The following is a 27,595-nucleotide window of genomic DNA, read 5'->3' as shown; positions in this document are numbered from 1 at the left end:
AGTGATGTTTCAAGAGACAAAGTGAGGAATGTGATAGAGGTTTCATTAGGAGTGTTTGGGGGACTAGGTTTAGGAGATGGGTTGTTTTAACTTTAGCGGGAGATCAGGGGGAATTTTGATTATTTGGAATGAGAGAGTTCTATCGGAGTGTGAGATAGTTGTTGGGGTGTTTTCATTGTCCATTAGGTTTAGGAATCGGGATAACAAGGAATGGTGGTGTACGGGGGTTTTTGGTCCCAATATGCCTAGTAGTCGTCAAGAATGGTAGGAGGAGTTGGTAGGATTACTTAGGCTTTGTTCCCCTAAGTGGTGTGTGGGCGGAGATTTCAATGTGGTTCTGCTTATTTCGGAAAAACTCAATAGGGTTTCTACAAATAGGAGTATGCGGGATTTCGACTCTTTTATAAGGGAGTGTGAGTTGCTCGACCCTCCCTTGAGTAATGCTCGGTTTACTTGGTCTAATCTTCAAGAAAATATTGTGTGTTGTAGGTTGGATAGGTTTCTTCATACTCTAGGGGTGGAAGGAGTTGTTTCCTGATATAAGGCAAGAAACAGGGCCAAGAGTTATGTCAGACCATTGCCCGGTGATTCTTGAGAGTTGTCCTTTTAAATGGGGTCCTAACCCCTTTAGATTCGAGAATATGTGGTCGGAAAATCAATCTTTTAAGGAGAATTTTAAGGATTGGTGGGCGAGTAGTAAAGTCCATTTGGTGGGAGGGTTTTAAGTTTATGCGAAAGCTGAGAGGAGTCCAGGATATTTTAAAGGTTTGGAAGCATGAAGTTTTTGGTGATCTAAATGAAGTGAAAGCGGAGTTAGTTCAGGATATAGAAAAATTGGAAGTGAAGGAATTTCGGAAGGGTTTATCTAGGGCTTTAAGGGATAAGAGATCATTGCTCAGGATGAAGTTGGAAGAGCTTGTTTTTAGGGAGCAGATGTTTTTGGGACAAAGAGCTAAGTTGAAATGGGCTAAAAAGGGTGATACCAATTCTAGATTTTTTCATAGGGTTGCATTGGGATGAGGAGGAAGAATTTTTTTAAAAATTTGGAGGTAGGACAGGGTGTGGTGGTGAGTAAGGAGGAGTTTGTTGTCAAGGAGATTTTCAATTTTTATTCAAATCTCTATTCTGATGGGGGAGTGGATCGTCCAGGGATCGAAGACATTAATTGGGCTCTTGTGGAGTCAACACAGCCGATTGGCTTGAAAGACCCTTTGATGAATGTGAGGTGAGACAGGCGGTGTTTGAGTGTGAGAGAGATAAGGCTCCAGGTTTTGATGGTTTTTCAATGGCTGTATTTCAAGATTGTTGGGACATTGAGAAAGGGGATCTTATGAGTTCTTTGAAAGTGGGGAGGTCAACTTATACACCAAGGCATCCTTTATTTGTCTAATTCCCGAGAAGGAGAAGTCTGTCGAGATTAGGGATTTTAGACCCATTAGCTTGGTTACATCAAAGGTGCTTTCTAAGAGAATTAGGGTGGTCCTTGGGGAAACCATGTCTTCTGCACAAGGTGCGTTTGTGCAGGGACAACAAATATTAAATGTAGTCTTAGTAGCAAACGAGGTTGTTGAGGAGTATAGAGGGTTACATAAGGAGGGTGTTGTCTTTAAGGTGACTTTGAGAAGGCGTATCACCATGTTGATTGGGGCTTTGTGGATTTTGTTTTGGAAAGGAAGGGGTTTGGATCTAGGTAGAGAATGTGGATTTGGAGGTTCTTGTCGTCGTGCAATATGTTGGTCATTGTGAATGGTAAGGCTAGGGATTCTTTTCGGGCATCTAGGTGTCTAAGGCAGGGTGATCCTTTATCATCATTTTTGTTTATTTTAGTTGCTGATGTGTTGAGTCGGATAGTTGATATAGCTAAGGATAAGCATGTTATTGAGGGATTTGTGGTGGGGAGGGATAAGATTAGAGTCACTCATCTACAGTTTGCAGATGATACTATATTTTTTTCATCAAATGAGGAAAGTAAGGTGGGTAGTTTGCTAAAGATTTTGAGAATTTTTGAAATTGTGTCGGGCCTCAAGGTCAATCTTAGCAAGAGTAGTGTTGTGGGTATTAATCTGGGAGAGAGCTATGTGCGAAGGGTGACGGATATGTCGGGATGTTCCATTGAATTATTTCCTTTCAAATACTTGGGAATTTCATTGGGGGAGATCCTAGAGTGGTGTCGTTTTGGGAGCATGTTCTTGTCAAAATTAGGAAAAGATTGGAAGGATGAAAGCAAGCTTTGTTGTCTAAGGGAGGGAGATGTCCTTAGGTAGAGTTTGTATTTAGGCTCTGTTCCTATTTATTTCTTGCCCATATTCAAGATTCCGGTTAGCATTGCGAGGAAAATTAAGAAATTGATGAGAGATTTTCTTTTGGAAAGGGTGTGAAGAAAGTAAAAGGGTTCATCTGGTTAAGTGGGAGGTTGTTTCACTCCCTAGGGATAAAGGGGGTCTGGCTATAGGAAATATCATTGCTAGGAACATTGCTCCCTTGGGCAAGTGGTTGTGGACATTTCCTGTTGAAAGTGATTCGATATGGTGTTCAGTTGTTAAGAGCAAGTATTGTGTTCAACCCAATGGTAGAGATTCTAACGTGGTTAATAGAGGCACTTGTCGTTCTCCATGAAAGTCCATTTCTCGCTTGTATCCACTTGTGTCTGATTTACTTTCATTGAGAGTGGCGAATGGGGTGAGCATCCGTTTTTGGGAGGATGTGTGGGTAGGAGATATCTCATTTGATAGAGCTTTTCCTCTTCTTTATCGGTTGGTTCGTTCTAGGAATGTTTCGATAACGCTAGTGCCATTCTCTTCTATGGCTCCCATCTCTTGGAATTTTGATTTCCTTAGGAACTTAAATGATAGGGAGGCGGTTAAGTTGGCATCTTTGTTGGTATTGCTTCATGGGGTATCTCTTTCTTCCTCTCGTGACATTCGGGGATGGAATCTTAGTTCTTCAAGGGTCTTTTCCTGTAAATCTTTTTTTGATAAGCTTATTGATAATCCCTCTATTCCTTTGTTTCCTATTCATAAGAAAATTTGGAAAGCGGTTGTTCCTCATAAGGTGAAGTTCTTCATGTGGTCTTTAGCTCAAAGGGGTGTCACAACTAATGATGTTCTCCAAAGAAGAAGGCTTAATCACTCTTTTTGCCCTCAATGGTGTGTGATGTGCAAGATTTGGAGGTAGCGGATCATTTATTCCTTCCTTGCCCAGTGGCTTTTGTATTAGGACAGTGTCTTTTTGGCTTATGTGATGATCAGTGGGTTGCTCCGCGGGACTGCATTGAAATGCTTCTTGTTAGGTTCAAAAGGTTTGGGGTCACCAAAAGAGCCAAAACATTGTGGTCAAGCATTGTTTTTGCGATTTTCTAGACTATATGGTTGGAGAGAAATGCAAGACTCTTTGATGGCAAGGAATCAAACGTAGAGGCTTTGTGGGATAGGTGGTATACCTGGCTTCGTTTTGGGCATTTGTATCACCTCCTTTTAAAGGAGTTCCCTTGTTCTTGATCTCTAGGGATTGGGCTGTTGTTTGCCATCCCTAGAGTTAGGTGTTTTGTGCTTTTGTTTTGTTCTTTCTCCTCCTGTGTATGACGACTTCTTGTTCTCTTTCATTTTTCTTTTTTAATAAATTTTTTGTTGATGCTAAAAAAAAAAAAAAAGAAATGGGAGGAAGGGGAAGGCATTGTTTAGTTGGAGGAGAAATAATGAAATTACTTTTATATATATAGTTGTTTAACTGGCCACTTGAAAAAAAAAAAAATTAATAAAAAAAATAAATAAATAAATAAATAAATAAATTATTTGGTTAAAAACCTTTCTACAATCTGAAATCTCAAATGAGAGTAATTAAGTGAAATCACAGATTCTGTTACCACCGTTTTGAAGTGTGATTACTGTTGCCTCCTATATTTTCATATGTGCTCATGTGATTATATATTACATAATTTGGACTGATGTAAGATTTTTTTGGGCATCAACAACAAAATTATATAGAACTTCCTAATGTATTGAAACATTTTCTTCTTTTTCTCTTATTTTACTTTATCTACCATTTTCCGTTGAAATCGGGTTCCTTAATAACTTTAGTGAAACCCGTGATGAACTGCCATTCGCCTTCAACAAGATGCATGAATTATCCATAGTTGATGGTTTTGTGGAGGTAACTGAAAGCTTGGCAGAGATGATAAAATGCGTGGCCAATGAGCCCTCGGTGGGACTTTTCCACGTCCAGCAACATACCCAAAATGCAGTGCCAAACCTTATTAACCTCAAGAACAATGTCATGGAGAAGTCTTGGGAGTTGACTTTGCACACAGAAGATCTGGAAGATTCTATCGCAATGGTGAGGTCTATGAAAGACTGCGACTTCCCTATAGCTGATGAGATGATTGGAGACATCAAGAAATCTCTAGCGATCATGTCAACAAAACAAACTAAAAGAGGGTTGATCCATAACCCAAGTTCAGGTTTTCAAATGGGAAGAACTAGTTCGTGGGGTCCATCTACTTGGGGTTGTAATGCAGAGTCTATGCGGCAAGATGGTGAAAGAACTGGTAATTATCTGACATCAGTTTTAAAATCAGCGAAAGAAAGAGCCAGCAATTTCAAGTGGCCTCAACTTGACCCTAAAGAATCGATACAAAGCAAGGGCGAGAAACTTGTGTCTTATCGTAATCCACCACTACCAGTTTCAGCCGCAATCACCAATTCTACTCTGCCAGATGCAGAAGCTGATGAATTGCCCGTGTCAAGTCAGATTGATGATGAGCTACAACAAGAACTCCCAGTTGATGAAAGTGCGTCGAATCATCAGTTGGTTTCGTTTTCAGAGAACTATGATGAATTTACAGCTGAGAGAAGCAAAACTTGAGGAGTGGTTGGAGGGACCGATAAAGAGGATGGTTGTCGCTTGGAGGAACTGATGCAGGAATTCAGCTCAACGACACTTTGAATGCTGCATAAGGCCTTTTGTAAATTATATTTTGTTGTATAATTATTATCATGCTTGGGCATCACAACACACTAATAAGATCATGGTGCTAAAAGTAGTAGTAGTTAATCCATTGATGTTTCAGAGTGGAAAATTCCTTGTAAAATTCTTGAAATGCGTTTCTGGCAGGATTGTTGAAGCAGAAATCTTCTTCTTTCTTCCTCTATATGATCTTTATGCATTCCTAATTTTGCATTTTGTTATGTTTGATTGTAACTTGTTAATAAAATGTAAGCTTCTTTCACAGCCTTAACAGAACAATTGAGTTATATTGGTGGTGGTGGACCAGGGTGGTTGGTAGCAGCAGTAGGGCGGTGGAGGTGGTTGTGTGGTGGCGGCATTGGTATAGTGTTGTGACATTGACAAAACTTTAGTCTGAAAACATTTTCACCTTCCAAACCTGGATTTTTTTTTATTTTTTTATTTTGTCCAAATAAGCTTGTTTTTTTGTTGACCATTAAAAACATTTTCTATTTGATTTTCACCTTCCACCGCTTTTCACAGGATCTTCTTTCCCACCCACAGCTCTAAAACAATGTTTGAACACTATAATATGAACAAGCTTACTGCATTTGAAATGAAACGGAAAGTGAAGCCAATCACTTTTAGAAAACATTGACACACGATATGAAAACTTGGCCCATATGAGACCGCCTGATGAAAACAAAAAAATGCCCACATACAGTGTTCTTCAAGAATATGGTTTTGCATTAATTCTGAGGCCTGAACCCCAAATTTTCTTCAATCACCACCACCAAAATACATTACCCCAGGATCTTTTTCCCATATTGTCAGCATCCACGTCCGTGGAGATCTTTCCGTTCAACCACTAGCACCAGATACCGACAATCACCACCTTGTTAGATCCTCACTTGAGAAGGCCAATGTGCCATGAAAACCCCATCAACAAGTAATATAACAACCTTACACCTCTTGTCTCATCCAGAGCCCTCCTAGGGTTCGGCAATAACAGAACCCAATAGGTTGAGACAGCATGTAGTCAGTCTTTACTCGACATCTTGCATCATGAAAATGGGCAACAGGTATGTTAAGGACATGCATTCCATCTACACAAGTAACTCCAACTTAAACAGGCTCTGTGATGAGGTAACAACGAAGATCCCAATCAAACTCTTGATCCATTTTTCGATGGACATTGCATTTGTTGATATTGCACAAGCATAACAACCTTCTAGTACTTGGTGATAGTGGTGATCCTGCAGAAGACCACAAACATATTTATAATGAACACAAACCCGTATATAGATCAGAACATGACATGGGCAGAACAAGAGCAACATACGAGCACTATCTTTGAAACTCAAAAGATATAAACAAACAAAATCTAAAATAAATTTGCATATATAAATAAGTATGGGACACCTTTTTATTCAAACAGTCGCAACATAATTAACTTAGAAACCTATAACCAGGGAAAGTATATGAATTTAAAGGCCTCTCTAAACTTTTGTCTTATTACCCAATTTTACTTCCGGACTATGGGCATTATTTTCCATGTCAGATAGAATAAGACACAATTCTAAGCAGCTGTGTACAAATTAAATGGAGTGCGTCTCTGTTTTACAACTACCCCCTTTCTAAGTAGCATTTTAAATATTTCAAATCAAAAGGTGTAGTTTTATTTGAACTGATTGTATGTTGGAAAATTTTAAAAAAAGGAATAGTTTTGGTTGTTCTTATAGCACCTAAAGGATGAATATATCTTCCAAAATGGAAAAACTAAAAGAAGTGGAACTGACAACTTCCACCAGAAAGTAACTATCAATATTTGAAGATCACTCCTATTGATTGTTAAAGGGTTCATTGAGTGTGAAGAGGGTAAAAGGGTTCATTCCCCCTAGGAATAAACGGAGTCTGGCTATAGGAAATATCATTGCTAGGAACATTGCTCTCTTAGGCAAGTGGTTGTGGAGATTTCCTATTGAAAGTGATTCACTATGGTGTTTAGTTGTTAAGAGCAAATATTTTGTTCAACCCAATGGTAAAGATTCTAACGTGGTTAATAGAGGCAATTGTCGCTTTCAGAGTGAGCCTGCTGCTCCTCTAATTGCTTCATCAACTCTCCTATCTTCTTCTCATACATCTGGGTGGTATCTACGAGTACTTTCTAATACGTAGAACTGTCAAGCTGGTATTGCTACTAGCAGACAAACCAGCACAGTTAGTGTTTGTGCACATGTCGACCCAAATAATAGTAACCAAAAATAAATTGTTTTTTAAACTGTAAAGCCAAAACTTTGGATCCAAGAAACAAATACAATTTAAAACTAGGAAACAATAAGAAAACCAGCACATAGCAAAGGTCTTGACTACCATATAGATGAAATTGATCATAAGTTTACTTTTCTTCTAGTAATTTTACTGGGCAGTAAGAGAGAAACACGTAACCACCGAAGTGTACTCAAATTGGGAGTGTGGGGCTAGTTCATAGTTTACCAGAAAACTAGAATGTACAGAGGATAAAATGGGGAGGAAAAAAGAAGAAAAGAAAATGTGTGTTTCATATACCTTGCTGTGTTTTAGACTCATTTCTAAGCGTTCAACTTCATCATGCATAAAATCATTATGATCTTTTAGACGCTTCAGTTCATCTAATATACCCTTCATCTTTTTTTCCAGGCGACCATTCTCTTTTGCTAGAAACTGCAAACAAGTGCAACATATTTAGAGAAAGTAATTTGAAAAATAAACAAAGAATGCTGGTGAATAGAACATATTGCCATACGCACACGCACGCATACACGTACACGCGCGCACACATACACCTAAAAAGGACAAAACTAGAGCACCAATAGCTCCAAATAAAATGAATAAGCTGGAAGTTGGAAAGTCTGAACTGAAACACAGCCATAATATCATCAAATCCAAACTCTAAAACATATACCAGCAGGAGCGACAACTACGTCAGACCTTGTAACTAAACTCTTTTCAGCTTCAGAAAATGATTTTTGACACTCTGAGGTTTTTTCCCATTTCAACTCTGTCATTGTCCCTCAACTTTTGTTGTCTATCAATCTCCACAGTTAGATGCTCCACCTAATTCTCAAGCTTCCAACAAAAACTTTCATAATCAAATTCTTCCTTAAGCTTTAACACGTTTACAACTTTCATGGCCTGCAAAAGCAATAAACATTAAGCTGCCGTGATTAAGACAACTATTCTACAAAGTTGTTCAAAAGAAAAATATCCATAACAAACATTTAAAACTACATTCTAAGTTCTTTATGATTTGATTGTAGATGTCATACATTTGAAAGACTATTTACCATTGCATCACCAACCAATGGACCCTTTTAGCCATAAAACATAGAGGTGGAGAAAAAAGAAAAGAGGCTGCTTGATGCAGCTCAATTGATATGGAACCCATGAAAAGATGATACATTGATGACTAAAGTAGTTAGTCTTGTTAGGATTCTTTCAATTAATGTTGCTGTTTTCTTATTTCTTTAAGGACATTTTAATAGCTTTAGTGATAGGGTTTGAATCTTATTAGGTATCAGCATCAATGTTAGGTAGGATTGATTCGAAAATGTTTCCATGAGTTTTTAGGCTTGTCTACAGCTGATAAATAGGCTCTATTGCCGTAGAATGAACTCTGGCCTCCAAAATTGAATTTATTCTGGCCTCCACAATGAGAAAGCTTCCATCAAAGCTGCAGAGAAGCCTTGGTTTCAAGGGAAAAAACCTGTTTCCTCCTATCTTGTTTTAAAAATTAACTTTTATCAGAATGATTAAGGAAGTTTTGGGAATTTTGAAAATCTTGTAGGAAACTTTCAGAAGCTATTTGGAAACAAAGAAGACATTTATGAGGAACGCATTTCCTTATATTTCTAGTTTTTATGCTTCCAACACCTTTTCTCAATAGTAAATTAGTTATTCCTTACGGTTCACAATTTACATTATTTACAGTGTTTCATCTCAATTTTGTCAGACTTTTCTCTGGAAGTTTTTCTATGCCATTTAGTATCAAATTTCAGTTAGCTTCCCATTTCCCATGATTTGTTACCAAATTTTTTTGCTTCCATTTCTCTTTGAGTTTTCCAAAACACTTCCCACTCTAGAAAGGTTTCCCCTTGTTTAAGTACCTTGTTAAGTATCTTAAGTTGCCTGGTTCTCTAATCTATTTCCCAAATAGCAACTCAAATGAAGTTTCTTGACTGCAAAACACGATAATCATTAACAACCTTGGCAATGCAATGCATATTTCCCTTCCAAACACACTTTCCTCTCCAAAGAGAATTAGACTAATAATGACACAGCAGATGACATCGTCCTCTGTCCACTCTCAAAATTAGCAACACCAGACAGTTTGGCAACATATACATGTAGCACTGGATTGAGAGGTCAAATAAAAAGAAAACATGTGAATGTCAAATAGATGGAAACAGCAAGAAACCTGGAGGATGTAAAGTTTTATGCTAAAAACAGATAATACCAAACATTAAGTTGTAAGTATCACACTATTTGATAGCTCAAAATCAAGAGAATGTCAACAAGATGCAAAGAGAGTGAGTGAACAAAGACATGAAATGATGTGTAAAGGTTATATTTGAATGATGAAGTGCTTTATCTAACTCACCCGTTGTCCAAACATTATGGTGCTTGAGGTTTCAGCATGATGTCGAGAAGACGGCCCAATTGTTACAATAAGTGATGTCCTCGCAGAGCCTGTTTCATTAAATAAAGATAAATCTTCATAGAAACCAACATAAATAGAATGCAAACAACTGAGATATACTCTGCTTCAATAAAATTCCCTATCAATTAAATGAGTTTTTTTTTTTTTTTAACCAAGTCTCACAATGAGAACTGAAACCTGGTTGTAGAATCACAAAAACATAAAATGTGCGAATGATTATTAGCGTAACACTATTGTTTGGAGTTGGAAAATAAATTCTAGTCAGCCTCTCCAACCCTTGATAAGCCAATGCTTTCAATGCAGTCATTTTTGTTTTTTCTACTAATGTTATCATTGTTTTCATTTTGACCTTCATGGTGGTGATCACTAGCCTGAATGCTTCAGCAAAATCCAAAGGGTATATGGATAGATTTTTGTTAATTTCCTTGCATCCATGTTCCATCTGTACAAACCTTCATAAATGTAGTGAAGATACAATGAGCTTTTTTATAGCAATAATGATTAATTTTTAGTGTTTCAAGGTCAGTCTATGTACTCGCCTTTTGTGATATCCTAGATATTAGTATTTCCATTGCATGTTAGGGCATGTTATATTTCATATGTGAAAATGCTCTATGACGTTGTTGGAAGATGATTAAGTACATGCTATTTATACACCATTCTTTGGTGTGTAGAAACCCTAATATGGGAAGATTAGCTTAATCAAGGAGTTTAAGTGAATTAAGTTTATATCATTCAAAAACCTATATATTGTTAAATCATGATTACTTAAGTCTATCGTGCTTAGAAAGGCGTATGAAAGTGAGAGGTGTCAGAATGACCTCCAAATGAATCACGAAGCAGTCTCATTAGTTTAGAATCTCTAATAGGAATGTGAGGACTGTTTTCAGCCAATGCATTTATGCATTTCCCCAGGGAAGTAAGAGAAAGATTAATAAACTTTGCCTCTTCAAGCAAGCGGCCTTCACTGCCTGCACAAATAAAAATAAGCATTAAGTACTGAAAAATAATGTATTAGATAAAAGCAAATCACCATTCTACCATACAAAAACTCAACTCAATGCTCAATAGAGCACATTGCTATTTTATCATTTCAGTGGGTAAAAATAAGGATTAGAATCTTATAATATTAACCCACATGAAGATAAATTTGGGCACTTCGAAGTAAACAAATGGGAGGGGAAAAAACAAGCAAGAGATAGAGAGAGAAGAACAACAGTGGCAGAAATGGCAGTTTGAAATTCAAGGAGTATTTCAGATATGTGGTATGACAACAAACCAGATTTGTCTAATCTCTCAGATCCAGCAAGATCCACAATCAGCAGCTTGCTTTTTCGTACAGTAGGAATGCCATGACCATTAGATAAATCCCTTTTACTGTCTTTTTCATGAAAAGGAGCATCATTGTCCTCCTCATGGACAGCTCTCCGAACATGAACCCATTGGAACAGTGGAAGGGGAGAGAGAGAAGAAAAGAAAAAAAGCGGATATGGAAAGTAATATGTTTCAAGAACAGTCATAAAGTATGTTGATTATACTCTATAAACTTAAGGATTAAATCAAGAAATTAGAATCTGACGTGAGCCGACCATAAGAATTGCATGACTACGAGAAGACTCTGTGTTCATCTTTGTATTTGCTGCATGACGGGTTGCCTCACTAGTTTGAAGTAGTTGAAAAAAGTGATCAAGATCTCAAATTTTAACTACCACTGCACCAAGCAATGTCACTTCTCCAGTCTTGGGGTCCTCAACAATTGGGATATTAATCTTCTCTGGTGAAAGTAAATCTTGTATATATTCCAGATACAACTGGTACAGAAACAAGATGCATGCTTTATTATGGAAAATTAAATTGATGCAGTTCATGAAAGAAAGAACATGAATAGGTTTCAAACTACATAAACAATCCGATGACAAGTTAAGCTCGAAAGAAAACAATTTTTGCTTATGGGCTCATTTCTAGATATTGAAGATGAAAGTAAGAGACAATATTAAGCAATTTTTGCTTTATTTTCACGGTTACAAAAGCAAACAGGTTAGTTCGATATTTAGTCTCCGTTTGGGAAGTGAGTTGGCTTTTTTGATTTTTTGACTTTTTAGATTATTTTAACCAAGGTTAAAAAAACCTGGTTTGAAAATGACTTTTTGACTTTTTTGACCTTTTAGCTTTTTGGTGAGGTGTCTCCATATTAAAAGACCAAACTGCCCTTCAAGTGACTCGTGTCAACTCATTCACAAGCATCTTCCACGTCAGCGTCATCTTGGACCGGAATGAATTTTCATTTTTTTTTTTCTTTTTCCGTTTGGATTTGGCATCTTTTTTGTTTTTATGGTTCTTTTTTTTTTTTAATTTTTATGTTGTTGTCATTTTTCTTTTTGTATACATTAATGTGTTCTTTTTCTTTAATTTACATTTTTATCTTATTTATTTTTATTGGTATACATCAATTTGTTTTTATATTTCAGAAATAGGTTTTCATGTGTTTTATTTATTTGTAAATTACGTGACAAATGCTAATTGATGTGTAGATGTTTTTATTTCTAATTTTTTGGGATGAGGCGTATTTTTTAAATTCTTTCTTTTTTTAATTTACTTTTTTTTCATTTTTTTTTCTTTGTATACATTAATTTCTTTTTATATTTCAAAAATGAGTTTTCATGTGTTTTATTTATTTGTAAATAAAAAGTGAGGTTTTATTTTATTGTCCTGTGTATTTTAATTTTTTTTTTTTTTTTTTTTGCAAATGGTTTTTTCATGTGTTTTTTATTTTTATTTTTATTTTAATTTTAATTTTTTTTCCATTTTCTGTAAAATGATAAAAAGTGAGGTTTTATTTTATTATCCTATGTATTTTAAATAATTTAATTTTAATTTTATTTTATTTTATTTTAAATATTTAAATAATTTTAATTTAAATTTAAATATTTAATTTTATTTTATTTAATTTTATTTTAAATATTTAAATAATTTTATTTTTATTTTTATTTTTATTTTTATTTTTATTTTTATTTTTATTTTATTTTAAATATTTAAATAATTTTTATTTTATTTTATTTTATTTTTAATTTTAATTTTAATTTAATTTTAATTTTATTTTAAACATTTAAATAATTTAAATAATCTAAAAAATTTAATAAGTAAAAAATTAAAATAAATATTCAAAAAATTTAAATCGTAATAATTTAAATAATTTAAAATGTTAATATTTTAAATTTAAAAACAACTCTACACTCAAATCGTAACCAAACACATAAAACAAAACTCATTTGTGAAATTATTTTTAAAACTCATAACCAAACACATAACTCGAAACTCCATATTACTTTCACAGCTTTATACTCAAATCATAACCAAATACATAATAAAAAAAATTAAAATATTTAAAAATATTTTTATAAAATAGAGTTTGGATTTATTTTTATAAAATATTTTAAATTTTAAAAAATTTAAATCGTAATATTTTGAAATTAAAATAATTAAAAATATTCAAAACGTTTTTCCATTTTTGTTGTTGACATGACTTGTGTTGTGCCCTAGAGTGTTTGTTTGTGTGGTGAGGCAGTGAGACACGTGCATCAGAGATGTAACAATTCAGATTTTTAATTATTCGGTAAAATTTATATTAATATTATTTAATCACAATTAGAGAAAATATATAATTTATTATATATTATTATTTTGTAAAAAATATAATTATTAAAAATTTAAGGATCAAATTATAATTAAGTTAAAGCTAGAGATAAACTTGAGTTAATGGGTCTAATGGGGAGGTGACACGTGGCAGCCGTGGCTCGGTGCCCACGGCTGCCTTTGTATATAAGGGGCGAAGTGCACAGAAAGAAAAGCAAGAAAAAAAAAAAAGAAGGAAAATGAGAGAAAGAAAGAAAGAAAGAAAGAGGGAGAGAAAGAAAGGAAGAAAAGAGACGAAAAAATAATGGAAGTTGAAAGAGTCCTTGGTGATAGAAATAAAGAGTGAGGTATTAAAGTTAAGTTAAATTATATTATATATTGAGTTATCAAATTGTATTTTACTTATATTTTGACTTACCATATTTATTTTATATAAGTTATGTTTTATAAATTTTTATAAATGATATTAATATTTTAGGTATGTGGTTTAATTTCTGAACCCTATTTGTTAAACTAAAACCCATGGATATGTTTGTTTTATATTTTAAGAATATTTGACTATGACCTTATATATAATTATATTTTGTAACTACTACCACTGGAGTCCCATGTTTTGAGGGATTTAAATAACCATTGGCCCTCTGATTAGTCACTTTGTGACCCTCTGTCTGTCATGGATCCATTGACCCTCTGAATTTCTGGTGTGGAGCAAAGTGCTGTACGGAGCTAAGTGCTGCACTATGGTGGGAGCCACCCCTAGAGTTCGTGCGAGCCACCTCTTGAGTCCATACATTTGTCCGATTCTGTACCATGGTTATGACTTCTGGTGTGGAGCAAAGTGCTATACGAAACTAAGTGTTACACTATGGTGGAAGCCACCTCTAGAGTTCGTATGAGCCACCTCTTGAGTCCATACATCTGTTCTGTTCCGTTCTGTACTGTGGTTATAATTATGTATATGATTTATGTATTTAATCTTTGTATTTTATATTCTGTATTTTAATATCAAGTTCTGTTTAGTCAATAATTATCCATAGTGAATTTTATACCGTTATACTCTTAGTATAATATTTCTCACTCTACCATGTGCTTATAGTTGTTTACCACTTTCAGGCGATATGTCAGGGCAAGCGCATGGGATAGGCACGAAGCACTTGTAGAGATAGTTCAGCTCTGGCAAATTAATTAAATAGAAGCTCCAATGATTATTTTAGTACCCTCATTTAAATATTTCTTTCGCTTGCGTTTATTAATTTGTTTAAGAATTGGCCGGAGGTAACCTCAGTTACTGGCCATCACGATGCTTATCCCTTGGATACGGGGAGCGGGTCGTGACAAATAGTATCAGAGCCAGGTTTATAAAAAAAAAAAAAATCATCATTGGAGCATAGGACACATGCACATTTAAGAAGTGGGATAGTGGGTAATTAGTACCTAAATATTATACTTTGTTCATCGATTTAATTATATTATAATTTTATATGATTATATACATATATATATTAATTTTTTTTTTTTTTGTATAATTTGTGAAGCATAATAGATATAATTTATATTTGTTATAGCAAAAGAAGGAAAAGAAACAAAAAATGTCGGGCTCAAACACCTACCAAAATTATAATATAATTAAATATATATAATTTTCAGTTCAGTGTTCAAAAAAAAAATTATTTCGAATTTTTAAAAGTGGGTTCAAATTTTAAAAATACTAATTTTGAATTATTTCCCATCAATGAAAAGTTTACCTCAAAATTTTCAACTCTTGCATATGATTCTGTCATTATTTATTTATTTATATTTATTTTTATCGTAAACAAAACGAATGAGAAGTTTTTTAAAGTCATCAATTATTTCTCATTTTAGCCCAAACCAATTTTTGACAACTAAACAGTGAGTTATTTTTGGTAAATTTTTTTAATATTTTCTATCAGATTAATCATCTAATATATATTTATTAGATTGCACAACGGATAGTTTGTACATATAACAAATTTGGAGAACGAAATTTTAAAAGGAAGAAAGATTGTAACAATCCAAATTTTTAATTATTCTGTAAAACTTATACTAATATTATTTAATCATAGTTAGAGGAAATATATAATTTATTATATATTATTATTTTGTAAAAAAATATAATTATTAAAAATTTAAGGGTCAAATTATAATTAAGTTAAGCTAGAGATAAACTTGAGTTAATGGGTCTAATGGGGAGGTTGTGAGAATCCGAATATAAAAATTAAGTAAATAATTAAATAATAATAATAATAACATTACAATCTCAAATATTTTGATGGTGAATTCTAAAGTGCAAATTAAATATTTGGAGGGTCTTTTAATTAATTTTAAAACCTAAAATAAATTTATGGTGAAAGTCTTCAATTTAAAGGCAAGATTTATTATTTTAAAAATAAATAATTAAATAAATAAAATAAAATTAAGTGTCAAATTAGTAAGCATATTTTGATCTAATAGTAATTGTATTTTATTTAAATTAATGGAGAGATAAAATAAAATAAAATGAAACAAAGGACATTTTTGTCTAGAGTCATTTATGTTATGTATAACAAAGAAAAGAAAAGAAAAACCCTAGGTTCCGAATACATTCTATAGCAGCAGCCATAGCAGCCACGGGGAGAAAGAAGTTGAGAGAAAAGAAGAAAAAAAAAAAAGGGGGATTGCAAACAAGGAGTAATTTTTGGGTGTGGTAGGTCTTCATCTTTCTTCTTTTCTTTGTTTTTGTTCTTTATCCTTACTCTATTATTATTTAGTTCATTGATGGAGTGGTTGTAGATTTATGTATTTTGTATATATGTATACTGTTAAGAAATCTAAGGAGTTAAATTCATGTATAAAGAATCGGTGTGAATCTCAGTCCAAAAATTCTGTACATAATCGCAAACTTTAAAAATCAAGAAACCATATCAAACGAATGAATTTTAATCTGAAATTTTTACAGTAGATTAATTACATACTGAATTGTATATTTGATTTTTTTTCATAATTTTTGGGAGTCGAAATCCATATAAATTGAGGTATTCAAATCTGTCCAGAAAACCAGTCCGAAACAGTAAATTCGGGAGTGTTGTTCTCTTTGGGTATAAATCTAAAAATTATCAAATTAGTGTCATTAGAACCGGTTACGAGTCTAGTTTCGTATGTTTTTGGCCTTGCATTGATTGCTCGTGTATATTAAGAGAACCGTCAATTTCTTTAAAGTACTGCAGAAAACAACCTATTTGAATATAATAAATTGTAGATAATTATTTTGATAAGAAAATCAAGTGAAACCAATTGGGTTTGAAACTTATATATTAGTTGATATCTGGAGGTTTTTGGAATTTTTCGAATAGCGTGGAGTGGGTTTTGTAATTTTCAAAGTTAGCGAATAGATTGGGAAAACTTGTTTAAAACACTGTTTCATCTTAAAGTTATTTTTAGTTAAGTTTCGATCGGAATCTATGTCTTGGGTGATTTTAGACCTTGAAGAATATGAATTTAGGTAATATTTAAGAGTAACGGTGAGTTGGGTTGAGCCGTGTTAGTGCGCTTTAGTTTGAGGTTACTTAGTTCCTATTTTTTTTAGTATTTTTAAATTAGTTGTGACGTGTAGTTTTTATACTTGGTTCAGGGCACTAGTTGGACTTTTACACTCTATACGAGGATTATATTATTTCGTTTTCAGGTGAGTAGTTTCATGCTACATATTTTTATAAATGTTCCCCTACCCTGAACTGTTGAAAAATTAAATTATTGTTTCATGATTAAACTGTTTTGATAAATTATTATATTATCAATTGAATCAAATTATTTCTGAAACATGTGTGAACTTGGCATACTGTAAACTATTTGTTTTGGTCTCATGTTTATAATGATGAACCACCATGTTTTGCAAAAACTGATGTGTATTGATTATTGGGACCATGTGTGTATTTAGTCCAGGAAAATTATTCCACTGTGTGTGGTGACTCTGGCCACTAGGGAACAGATCCGGGTTGGGCCGTGATGACTCTAGTGCTCAACGATTGTAAGGAAAAGACCTTTAAAAACAACTAGGTGACCTTCAATCGGATCGTCTTTGAGAAAAGGCCCAGGTGCCACCCTGAGGATGACTCTTAGTTCGGTATTGGATCCAACGGGGCTTATAGCCTTGAGAACTATGTGGCAGATTATTGGTTTTTCTTGGTACCCAGAAAATTATTGGTGTTCATGTTATAATCTGTTTTAAGTGGAAAATGTCGTTTATCATGTTCTTGCGAGACATGAGTATTTTAAGTGTTGAACTGTGGAACCTTCTTTTTTAAACAGATTGTATTTACCAAACTGTATGCCAATCTAGTTTCTGTGATATATATCTTATTTTGGAATTGAACCCTGTTTTCAAAACTATATTTACTATCCATGTTGCTACTCACTGAGCTATCAGCTGACTTAGTTGTTTACCATTTCCAGGTGTTAGAAGGACTTAGAGTGGACTCATGGCGTAGCGGGGACTCAATTGCATGGACCTCTAGGGCATTCATTTAGTTTAGAGTGTTATGTCAAGTTTGTGCATATTTATATTTATTCTTATCGAAGTTCATTTAGGATTATTTTTGATATGTGGGTTGTTTATATCCCATAAGTTTGGATGATTTTTTATTACGGTTGATTTTGTTGTTTATAATTGTGACATGTCTGGATTGAGTTTTGGTTATTTATTATTGGACTATTGTTTAGTTGTTCAATGTGATTGAATTCGTGTTTAGGCTTACGTGTGCCTTGGGCTAAGTCCCTATGGGTCACGGCCGGTCATGCCCGGATTTGGGGTGTGACAGAGGTGACACGTAAGAAACGAAGAAAAGAGAGGAAAAAATAATAAAAACTGAAAGGGTTTTTAGTGGTGGAAAGAAAGAGTTAGTTATATTATATCTTGAGTTAGCAAAATGTATTTTACTTATATTTTGACTTACCATATTTATTTTATACAAGTTATGTTTTATAAATTTTTATAAACGATATTAATATTTTAGTTAGGTGGTTTAATTTCTGAACCCTATTTATTAAACTGAAACCCATGGATATGTTTGTTTTATATTTTAAGAATATTTGACTATGACCTTATATATAATTATATTTTGTAAGTACTACCACGGGAGTCTCATGCCTTGGGGACTTAAATAACCATTGGCCCTCTGATTAGTCACTTTGTGTCCCTCTGTCTGTCATGGATCCATTGACCCTCTGAATTTCTGGTGTTGAGCAAAGTGTTGTACAGAACTAAGTGCTACACTATGGTGGGAGCCACCCCTAGAGTTCGTACGAGCCACCTTTTGAGTCCATACATTTGTCCGATTCTGTACCGTGGTTATGACTTCTGGTGTAGAGCAAAGTGCTATACAAAACTAAGTGCTACACTATGGTGGGAGTCACCTCTAAAGTTCGTATAAGCCACCTCTTGAGTCCATACATATGTTCTGTTCCGTTCTGTACTGTGATTATGATTATGTATATGATTTCCGTATTTAATCTCCACATTATATATTCTGTATTTTAATATCAAGTTCTGTTTAGCCAATAATTATCTATGGTGAATTTTATACCCTTATACTCTTAGTATAATATTTCTCACTCTGCCATGTGCTTATAGTTGTTTACCACTTTCAGGTGATATGTCAGGGCAAGCGCATGGGATAGGCACGAAGCACTTGTAAAGATAGTTCAACTCTGGCAAATTAATTAAATAGAAGCTCCAATGATTATTTTGGTACCCTCATTTAAATATTTCTTCCGCTTGCGTTTATTAATTTGTTTAAGAATTGGCCGGAGGTAACCTCAGTTACTGGCCATCACGATACTTAACCCTTTGGTACGGGGAGCGGGGGGTATTTTGGTAATTTCAGCCTGCCAGTGGGTTCAACATTTCCAACTGAAGTTTATTTGGACGGTAGTGGCTAAATTAGTCATTTTTGAACGGCAGTGGCTAATTCAGCCCAAAACCGTCTTCCCAAACACTCTATTAGTGAGGTGAAAATTTAAATTGACTAATGAAATCCATTTTTAACAGCTTCATGTTTGTTAATAAATAAAAGGTCTGTTTTGCTTTTTTTAATTTTTTATTTTTAACTAGTGTGAAGTGTATCACTTCTTAGTGTTTTTTTTGCCTTTTGCCCTCGTTCAGCAGGTGAGTTGGATTTAGATTATGTCTAAAAAAAAGATAAAACAACATTGTTGACAACCAAAATCATTTCATTTCATTTCATTGTTGACAACCAAAATAATCTAAATAACTTAATAAGATAAAATATCATATCCAAATCAAAATCATTTCATTTTTTTTTCTCACAAAAAAATTAAAAATTCTTCCTAAACGGAACTAGGTTAAATTAGCTAAAAAAAACTAAAAAGTCGGGCTCAAAAAGTTCTTCCCAAATGAACCTTTTTCTTTTTATATCAAAAAAAGACATTCTAAAGGGCATCATAGCATCTGTAAGCCTTGATTCCGGGATAGCTAGTTGACAACCAGATTTAACCCAATCCATAGCAAAGAATTTACTACTAGGATAACAATGGACCTCACTCAACTCCCACAACAAGAGGCAAAGTTACAATCAAAGTACAATATGTTTATATTGCGAAGTTCATGTCCCTCAGGATTTGAACTGTGCTCTTATGTGTAAAAGGCTAGTGCGTTATCCATGCTATCGCCACCCTGGTGGTCTATTTTAAGTCCACTTGATTCATGATTTTGTGAGCGCAATATTAGAGTTTGTTTAAATCATAATTTTCTTTTTTTAAAATTAGGTAGCTTATTTCTAATATACATTTTTTAAAGTAAATATGATTTAAACATGTCATTATTCGTCTATGATAAATTTAATTTTTAAATAAATAATCTATTAAAGTCATTAAAAATAAACCGTTCAAATTAATAGATTTATAATGGACTGAATAAAAAGTTACGATTCAAATAATTGATGGGAGAGAAAAACATCCTATGTAAAATTTATCATATTTTTTTAGAAAAATATTGAGATGTATCACATAGCATAAGAAGCAGCATAATAAATAAAAAATAAAAAATAAATTGATGAAATAATTAAATAATATTTAATAGCTCTTTTGTAAATAAGTTTAGTGAGAAAAAAAATAAAGAATTGAGATTTTCTCTAATACTATATTTAGTTGGGGGATTTGATGAGGAATATAAAAAGTGAAATAGAAAAAATAGATGAAATGTAAGGATTTGATGAGAGATATAGAAAAAGAAATGAAAAAGGTATGTGAAATATAAATAAAATACATCTACGTTTTACCTAGTTTCACACACCTTTTCTTTTTTCCTTTCTAAAGTCCTCCCCAAATCTCTCAACCAAACACAGCGTAAGTAAACCGTAAAAAAACACTAAAAATGAACAAAACAAAATAAAATAAAAAGAATGAAACGTAAATAGTACATCGTGCTGCCTGGGTTGAATTCGCCCGAGTTATTCAAAATCCAATAAATTGTTTTTTCCCTCCTTAAAAGTGGAAATAAAATTTATCAAACTATACTTGACTTGAGTCTGCTCAAGTTGCATCCCTTACTGTGAGATGACAATATTAGTAAAAACATTTTAACCAATAAATTACATCCACATATTCATGTCTACACTAATAAATAGTTACAAACTAAAATTTTAAAGAAAAACTATAAATTATGTTTTACGAAACATGGACTCTAGCTAAATAGTTTTTGTAGCATAAATATATGTCATAAGAAAAGTAATTTTGTATGTGAATTGACTTTTTCTTTTTGGAGCAAATCATAGGCACAGGCCTTCTTTCTGTGCCATTCAAACCATGGGCACCGGGAGCTTGTCCACTTTCCGCCTCCATGGTACAATCTCTTTTGGGTGCTCAGAATCATTCGCTCAAGTGAGACAGCATTCTTAAGCAAATAAATAGCAAGCTCCATCTCATTCGATCTCCCCAAGAAACCGTGTACTTCAACCTCTTGCAATTCACAATGTACATGTTTTGAGTACCGCTGCTCTATTCTTCGACCTCTGGACCTCCCAGTGTGTAACTGCCATCAACCAAAAATACATTTATATTCTTTTATGATAAATAACCTAACCTATCACTTAACAAAACTTCATTATATCATACCAAGAGTCTAGAACAAAAACACATTCCACAACCAAAAATGCAAAGCCATAAGAACACGCAAAAACTTCAATATATATATAAATATAGGCCTTACAATTCGCATAAATCCCAACACAACTACCCAATACGAACCCAAAAACCATTCACCATGAAAAACATTAACGAGATGCAGGCCATGGAGCTGCAAAATCACTTTAACTGTCTAGCCTTTTTGAAATCTTTGTTACAGCTCCCAGAGATATCTTAACTGATGACATTTTCTCATAAAATCTTGAAAATCAGACACAAGCAAGGAACAAAACTTTGTTTTCTTTCCATCAAGTGGTTGAAACGGCTCCTTTTCCTAGAAACCAACACAAAAAACTAGTGCAATACCGAAATTCCTGTGTTTCCATTGATAGGCAATGAAACAATGAGTCCTTTCACCACCTACTATGAATATCCAACAATAATTATTTCTATTTGCCACTCTTTGTTAATAGAAAGGCATTTAAAAACAAAGAAAATTCTTAAATTTATTAGGAAGTAAGAAAGGAGAGAGAGGAGAAGAAAAACAAGCATGTTTAATCACTTAAAATTCTTTCTTTGTTGCAACTATGCAATCCTGAATTATGCACCTTCTTATACATCCAGATTGTATAACAATTCTTGGATAGCATTTACTTCAAGATTGCATAGTTGTGCCCTTTGTGTAAAGATATGCACAGACCTCGACAGGTTTTAGTTTGTGTTTCTACATGGGTGTTTGAGAAGTGGCTTTTTTTTAGGCTCTTTAGCTTTTTGACTATTTAAGTAGGCTATTTTAATTTGTGTTTGGGAAGTTGGGTTAAATTTTTGAGTTGATTGTTGTATTGAAAAATTTGTTTGAAATGATGTTTAAGGTTGAAATGACAAATTTGCCCGTAACTTTATTTTTTCCAAAATTAATCTATAGGGGTAAAATGGTCATTTAACTGTCTGAAGCCTACACCATGATGGTGACAGTGTAGGCTGTCTGCTGCTAACAGCCGCTGCTCTTTTTTTTTTTTTTAAATCAATGGGTTAGGTGGGACAATTTGAGGCTAAAAGGCTTTTTTGCAATTTGAGGCTAAAATAGCCTGCCTAAAAGGTTCCCAAACACCACCTAAATATTTCCATATGTTTCCAAATTTGTTTTTCATTTCATCTGTTGTTTCCAAAACATGTCCATGCTAACCAAAACAACACATCAAGAAAGTCTGAAAATGATTTTAAAATGAATGAAATCATACATTTCTCAAAGTGTAAAAATTGTAATGTTTCAACCCTCTTGCCCTAATTAAATAAAAATTTAACTACTCGGCCAGTAAAAGAAAAATTTTGAGAAAGCCTTTCTTCTATAAAATGTGGGGATGTATTTTTTGAGCAGGACCAAGTGGGTTCAAGGTCAGATGATGCAGCATGACCTCTGATAGAGATACCACGTGGCGAAACACAAACCACACAGGTCAGGGCAGTGGTCAAAGCCTAGTCAAAATATGATACCTAGGATGTGTAATCTTAGTGTGAGAAGGAACCAACTAATTGGATAAGGACGTGTTACTTTAAGAAGTAGAACCTAATCTACTTAGGAAGGTGTCCTAGCTAGGCAAGTGTATTCGTAGATGAAAAAGAAAATTTGTAAAAATGGAATGACACTCTATATAAAGGCTACACCCCCAAGTGTTGAGGTATGAGTTTCTAGTTAAGACCATTAGAGCATTCTTGAGAATTTTGGTGTTCTTCTAGGAGTTGTTGACTTGAGCATCAAAGTGTCCTCTAGCCGACGAAAAGATCGAACAAGTGCTCAGCTCAATTTTGCAGGTGTAGAGCTCAAGAGTATTAATTCACATCATCAACCATGTGGTAAAATTTTTACCCACAATTGGGCGCCATCTGTGAGAAACGAGGACAAGATGTACCAAAGCTCAGCACGAAGACCATAGGCGAAGAGGACGTGAAGGACAATAGAATCGGTCACAACATGGAACAAATTCACAAGTGAAGGCCAATGGGACCAAGAATGGAAAGTAGCTATCACAGATGCAAGAAGTGTCGCACCACGACCCTGCCCTCGAGGTCCTCACTGGATAGGTCGAGAAGATAAGTCTCCATGCTCAAGAAGAGCAAAGCTCATCCGAGCAATACTCACTAGAAGAATACCCAAGATTGCCATATCTAAGGTCAAGTTCACTGAAATCCATTGTAAAAAGATAAAAGCCGCAGCATGAGAGCAATGAGAATATAGAGTTATGAAGATTACAGAAGTTGGAGCATATAGGCTCAATAATTTGGAAGGCAATTGTTTGTGTAAATTGTTGTCTTGGGGCAAGGCCCCGAAATAATGGTATTCTCAGTTTGAGATAGGTGAGAAGAAAAAGCCCAGTTCGGGAAATAACACATGTTTGGGTGCGCTTCCAGGGATCAATTGGTGTGAGGGCAGGTTGTGGTCAACTTGAATGTATTAAAGAAATGTCCCTTGCAAAGGCAAGAAGCTGATAAAAAGCCTCATCAAGGTTAGTAGGACCACAAACAAGGTTCGCTCAAGGTATCCATAATAGCTTTTAGAGTGAAGTACTCACATAAGCTAAGTAACTTGAGGTCTGGGACACAGCCGACAACAATGCTCACAGTGGTGGGTATAAAGTAATCCAGCCGAGGTGATATGCTCTCACATTAGTGGTGTCCTCATGGTTGATGGCAACCTCTGAGTCGCAAATGTATTCCTAAATGGAAAAGGAAACATTTAGAAGCAGGATGGCATTCCTATATAAAGGCTACACCTCCAAGGATCAAGGCATGAGGTTTTTTGGTTATGATCATTAGAGCATTGTTGACCATTTTGGTTGAGCAACAGGGTGCCTTCTGGTCAACGACACAATCAAGCAGGCACCTCGATTTACAGGTGCAGAACTTAGGAGTACTCATTCACGTTAGCAAGCTCATTTCTCAAACCTCAGGAAGCAATTTTTCCTTCATCAACCATGTGGTCTATTCTTTTACCAACACATCAAGGATTCCCTCAACTTCATTCCAATTTCAATTTGGGACTTCTGGTCCCCTACTGTAGTCTTCTCCCTACAAGAACATGGTACATACTATTTGCTCCAATTTACATGAATATAACACAAACACAATCTCAAATCAGAGGTGCATCACACCAACTAATTTATAGTACTCAAATATTGTGCATCCAAGGGAATATTCATGGCGTGACATATACCTAAGGGCAAAGGCGACTCAAACTTATTTGAGAGCCCCAAGGCGAAAATCTAATTGGGGCCCTTCATAAATTTTTGTGCAGTGTTTTTTATTTTTTAATACAAGTTTTTATTTTCTAATACAATAATTTTTTATTTAAAAGTCATAGCAATATCTCTAACCTTCATAATCAAAATAATTTTTATAAGCAAGTCTTTTTGTCTTGAATGAGATAACGAAAGAAGTGTAAATGTAATGATGAGACTCTTTTTGAATCCAATGAGAGGTTTTGGTCAATATGCAATATGCAACCCCCATATTGTCTCCATTAAATATACTAACAAAATACAATGATGAAACTAATTTTGTTGTTTAAATGCCAAAAGTGCCCTTGATATCATTTTAACCAAACACACCCATCTCATAACTTCACACCACAATCAAACACCCAATACCCCCTCTGGCCCCACTGCCTCTTCCCTCTCCATTACTCTTTCCCGCTAAACTGCGACTACTCAACCTCGTAAATCTCTCGTTCTCTATTTTTTTTTTCCTCTAAAATGCATTGAATCTTTCTCCTCTCTCAAATGCATTTTCTCTCTCTCAAATCGTTCTCACAGATTCAACATCAAATTACTTATATATACATATATTTATATATAGATAGATTAGCACAGATGCATAGCACTGTTGCTTTTGATTTAATTAACAGAAAAGTTTCTTTGCGAAATTCACAATAGCTTGGTGCAAAGTTTCAATCACTGCAACCATTGTAATTCTTAGTTCCCACAACCTTCTCTGTGAAATCCTAACACCGCCACCACCCCAGGCTTACCTATCACTATATCAGCATCACAGATGCCACTGTAAAAACAAATAAACCACCCATTCACCAAACCCAATATCCATTCTTCTCCACCAATCACTCATGCCTCAATAATAAAAGGCCTATCATGATTTTAATAAATAGACTAATAATCCATAAGGAGAAATATAGAGAGAGAGAGGGAAAAGAGGGTTTGTATACATACATGTGGTGGTCGCAACAGTGGGAGGCTAGAGCTTGCGGTGTATAAAATCCAATTCATACATCAACCGTGATGGTGGGGCTAGTTTTGGACTTGCAGTGGTGGTGCACCACATCCAATTTTCGCCAACTATAGGAAGTGGTAGTGGTGGGTTATTGATAGCAGTGGGTTGTGATTTTGTGGCAAAATAACTTGATTATGGCAATGGAGATGGGTATTAGGCCCCGTTTATTTTGGGATATAGAGGGGGGGATAGGATTAGAATAGAGGTGAGACTCATTTAATGTTGTGTTTGTTTGTAGATTTGGGGAAGGGATTGAGATGGAGAAGGGATTAAGTTGGGCCTTGGAAGGGGGATTGGGATGGAGGAGGTGGAGGTGGTATTAGAAAAACAGTCTGCCAGACTAGAAATTTTTTATTTTTTACATGTTGGGCATTTTTTTTTGAACATTAACGTTTAATTTTTTGTATTTTTTTGTTAAGTAAAAATCATTGTTTTATTTTTTCCTGAAAATTTTTTATTTTTTTAAATTTTTTACATGTTGGGCATTTTTTTTGAACATTAATGTTTAATATTTTTGTATTTTTTTATTTGTTTTATTATTTTATATTTATTTTATACAAAAATAATTTAACAATCCCTACACTAACAACTATCATAAAAAAACAAATACAATTTTACTTAATCTCCTCATTAACAATCCCCTCGCTATTAATCCCCTCCATTCTACCTCTAAAAACAAATGGGGCCTTAGGATGCCCACTGTGCTGGGAGTGGTGGTGGGGAGGGGGCAGACAAAAAGAGGAAGGGATTGGTAGAGAGACACTGATTATGGTTGTCGATAGACAATGGTTGTGATGATGGAGAGAGACAAAGAGGGGTTGTGTTGGAGGGGTGGCTGCAATTGTGGGAGCGAGAAAAGAGAAAAGGAAACATAAAGACGAAGGAACAAGAAGATGATGATGTTTGGATGTGTGGATGATGTTTGGATGTGTGGGTAGAATGTTTAAGTTAGAAGTGTTTGGTTACAAGGATTAAAAAATAGGTTAACTAACAGGGGTAAATGTGTAAAATCACAAACATTGTCAATAATTGTTTCTTGACAACTCTGACAAGAGAGGCAGTGTAATTTCAAAAACTCCAAGGGAGGTCCATGTAATTGTTAGAAACCTTAAGGGAGGTTTGTGTAATTAGCCCTAAAAAGAAATTAACATTGACTTCAAAAACAAAATTTTCATGTAGCAAACATTCTCTAGAATTTTTGTTAGATTTGAACCCATAGCTTATGGTAGAACTACAATCAATATTTTGTTTCTTACATTTATGCCCAATAGACAAGGAGTTGGTGAGTCCATTGAACCTGGATACATAACGGATGGTATTATAGTGGCGGACTCCATCCACCCAAGCCGCACTCAAATGTATGCCCAGTGGACAAGGAGTTGGATTGTTTATTGGCCTTACATGACTGTTTGGTGCTTTAGATATATTTATCCTACAAACCTATCAATTCTCATTGCTACCTTTTTCTTAGACCTACTTTCTTTGACAAAAACCAACAGAAAATAAAACTCTCAAACAAGTGCCTGCTCTCAACTCTTTTTTTTTTCTCTCTCTTTTTTTTTCACTAGTTTCAATTTATTATCAGCATATCTCATTTCTTAATGTATTTTCTCACCTTTAGGCACAAGTAAGTGGATCCCATGTACATTTATTAACGTGGGTCCCATTGCATTGTGTCTAAGAGTGAGAAAATAGGATAAGATATGGGATTATGTACAGCATTACTCTTAAAAAACACCTTAGCAATTGTGAAAGTGAATGCACACCTAATTGCAGGAAACTCCTACTTGGGTGACGTTTCTTACTAAGACACACGATTCTGCACTCCCAAGTAAGAAACCTCTAAGAAACTCACACCCATCGAGAAAAAAAATCACTCCCATCTAAGATAGAACCTCTCAAGCA

The 27,595-nt window shown here is 34.4% G+C and overlaps 2 protein-coding genes across 2 annotated transcripts; one reads left to right on the top strand and one right to left on the bottom strand.

Moving 5' to 3' along the window:
• The first annotated feature begins 4,113 nt into the window (after nucleotides 1-4,113).
• On the top strand, nucleotides 4,114-5,140 carry LOC114317035 (uncharacterized). The gene has a single exon (XM_028263724.2). It carries the CDS (start codon nucleotides 4,114-4,116, stop codon nucleotides 4,858-4,860), a length of 747 nt encoding a protein of 248 aa, XP_028119525.2. The 3' UTR covers nucleotides 4,861-5,140.
• A 2,641-nt stretch (nucleotides 5,141-7,781) lies between these two features.
• On the bottom strand, nucleotides 7,782-11,160 carry LOC114317034 (kinesin-like protein KIN-UC). The gene is made up of 4 exons (XM_082902750.1): nucleotides 10,920-11,160; nucleotides 10,462-10,611; nucleotides 9,581-9,669; nucleotides 7,782-8,115 (listed from the first exon to the last, which is right to left on the bottom strand). The coding sequence occupies exons 1-4, from the start codon at nucleotides 11,158-11,160 to the stop codon at nucleotides 8,038-8,040; spliced, it is 558 nt and encodes a 185-aa protein (XP_082758876.1). The 3' UTR covers nucleotides 7,782-8,037.
• Between the last annotated feature and the right edge of the window lie 16,435 nt (nucleotides 11,161-27,595).

Source organism: Camellia sinensis, chromosome 13 (assembly GCF_055761805.1).
Source record: "Camellia sinensis isolate YWXY chromosome 13, ASM5576180v1, whole genome shotgun sequence".
NCBI classification, from domain to species: Eukaryota; Viridiplantae; Streptophyta; class Magnoliopsida; order Ericales; family Theaceae; genus Camellia; species Camellia sinensis.
Note: the sequence above shows the minus strand (reverse complement) of the source record. Positions and strands in the feature narration are given on the sequence as shown.

Excerpts from the sequence above, each read along its gene's own strand:
- LOC114317035 (XM_028263724.2), top strand. The coding sequence starts at position 4,114 with ATGCATGAATTATCCATAGTTGATGGTTTTGTGGAGGTAACTGAAAGC.
- LOC114317034 (XM_082902750.1), bottom strand. The coding sequence starts at position 11,160 with ATGACTGTTCTTGAAACATATTACTTTCCATATCCGCTTTTTTTCTTT. Across the intron at positions 10,612-10,919 it reads TGAGAGATTAGACAAATCTG|GCAGTGAAGGCCGCTTGCTT; the intron begins GTTTGTTGTCAT and ends TTATTTGTGCAG. Across the intron at positions 8,116-9,580 it reads CCATAATGTTTGGACAACGG|GCCATGAAAGTTGTAAACGT; the intron begins GTGAGTTAGATA and ends TTGCTTTTGCAG.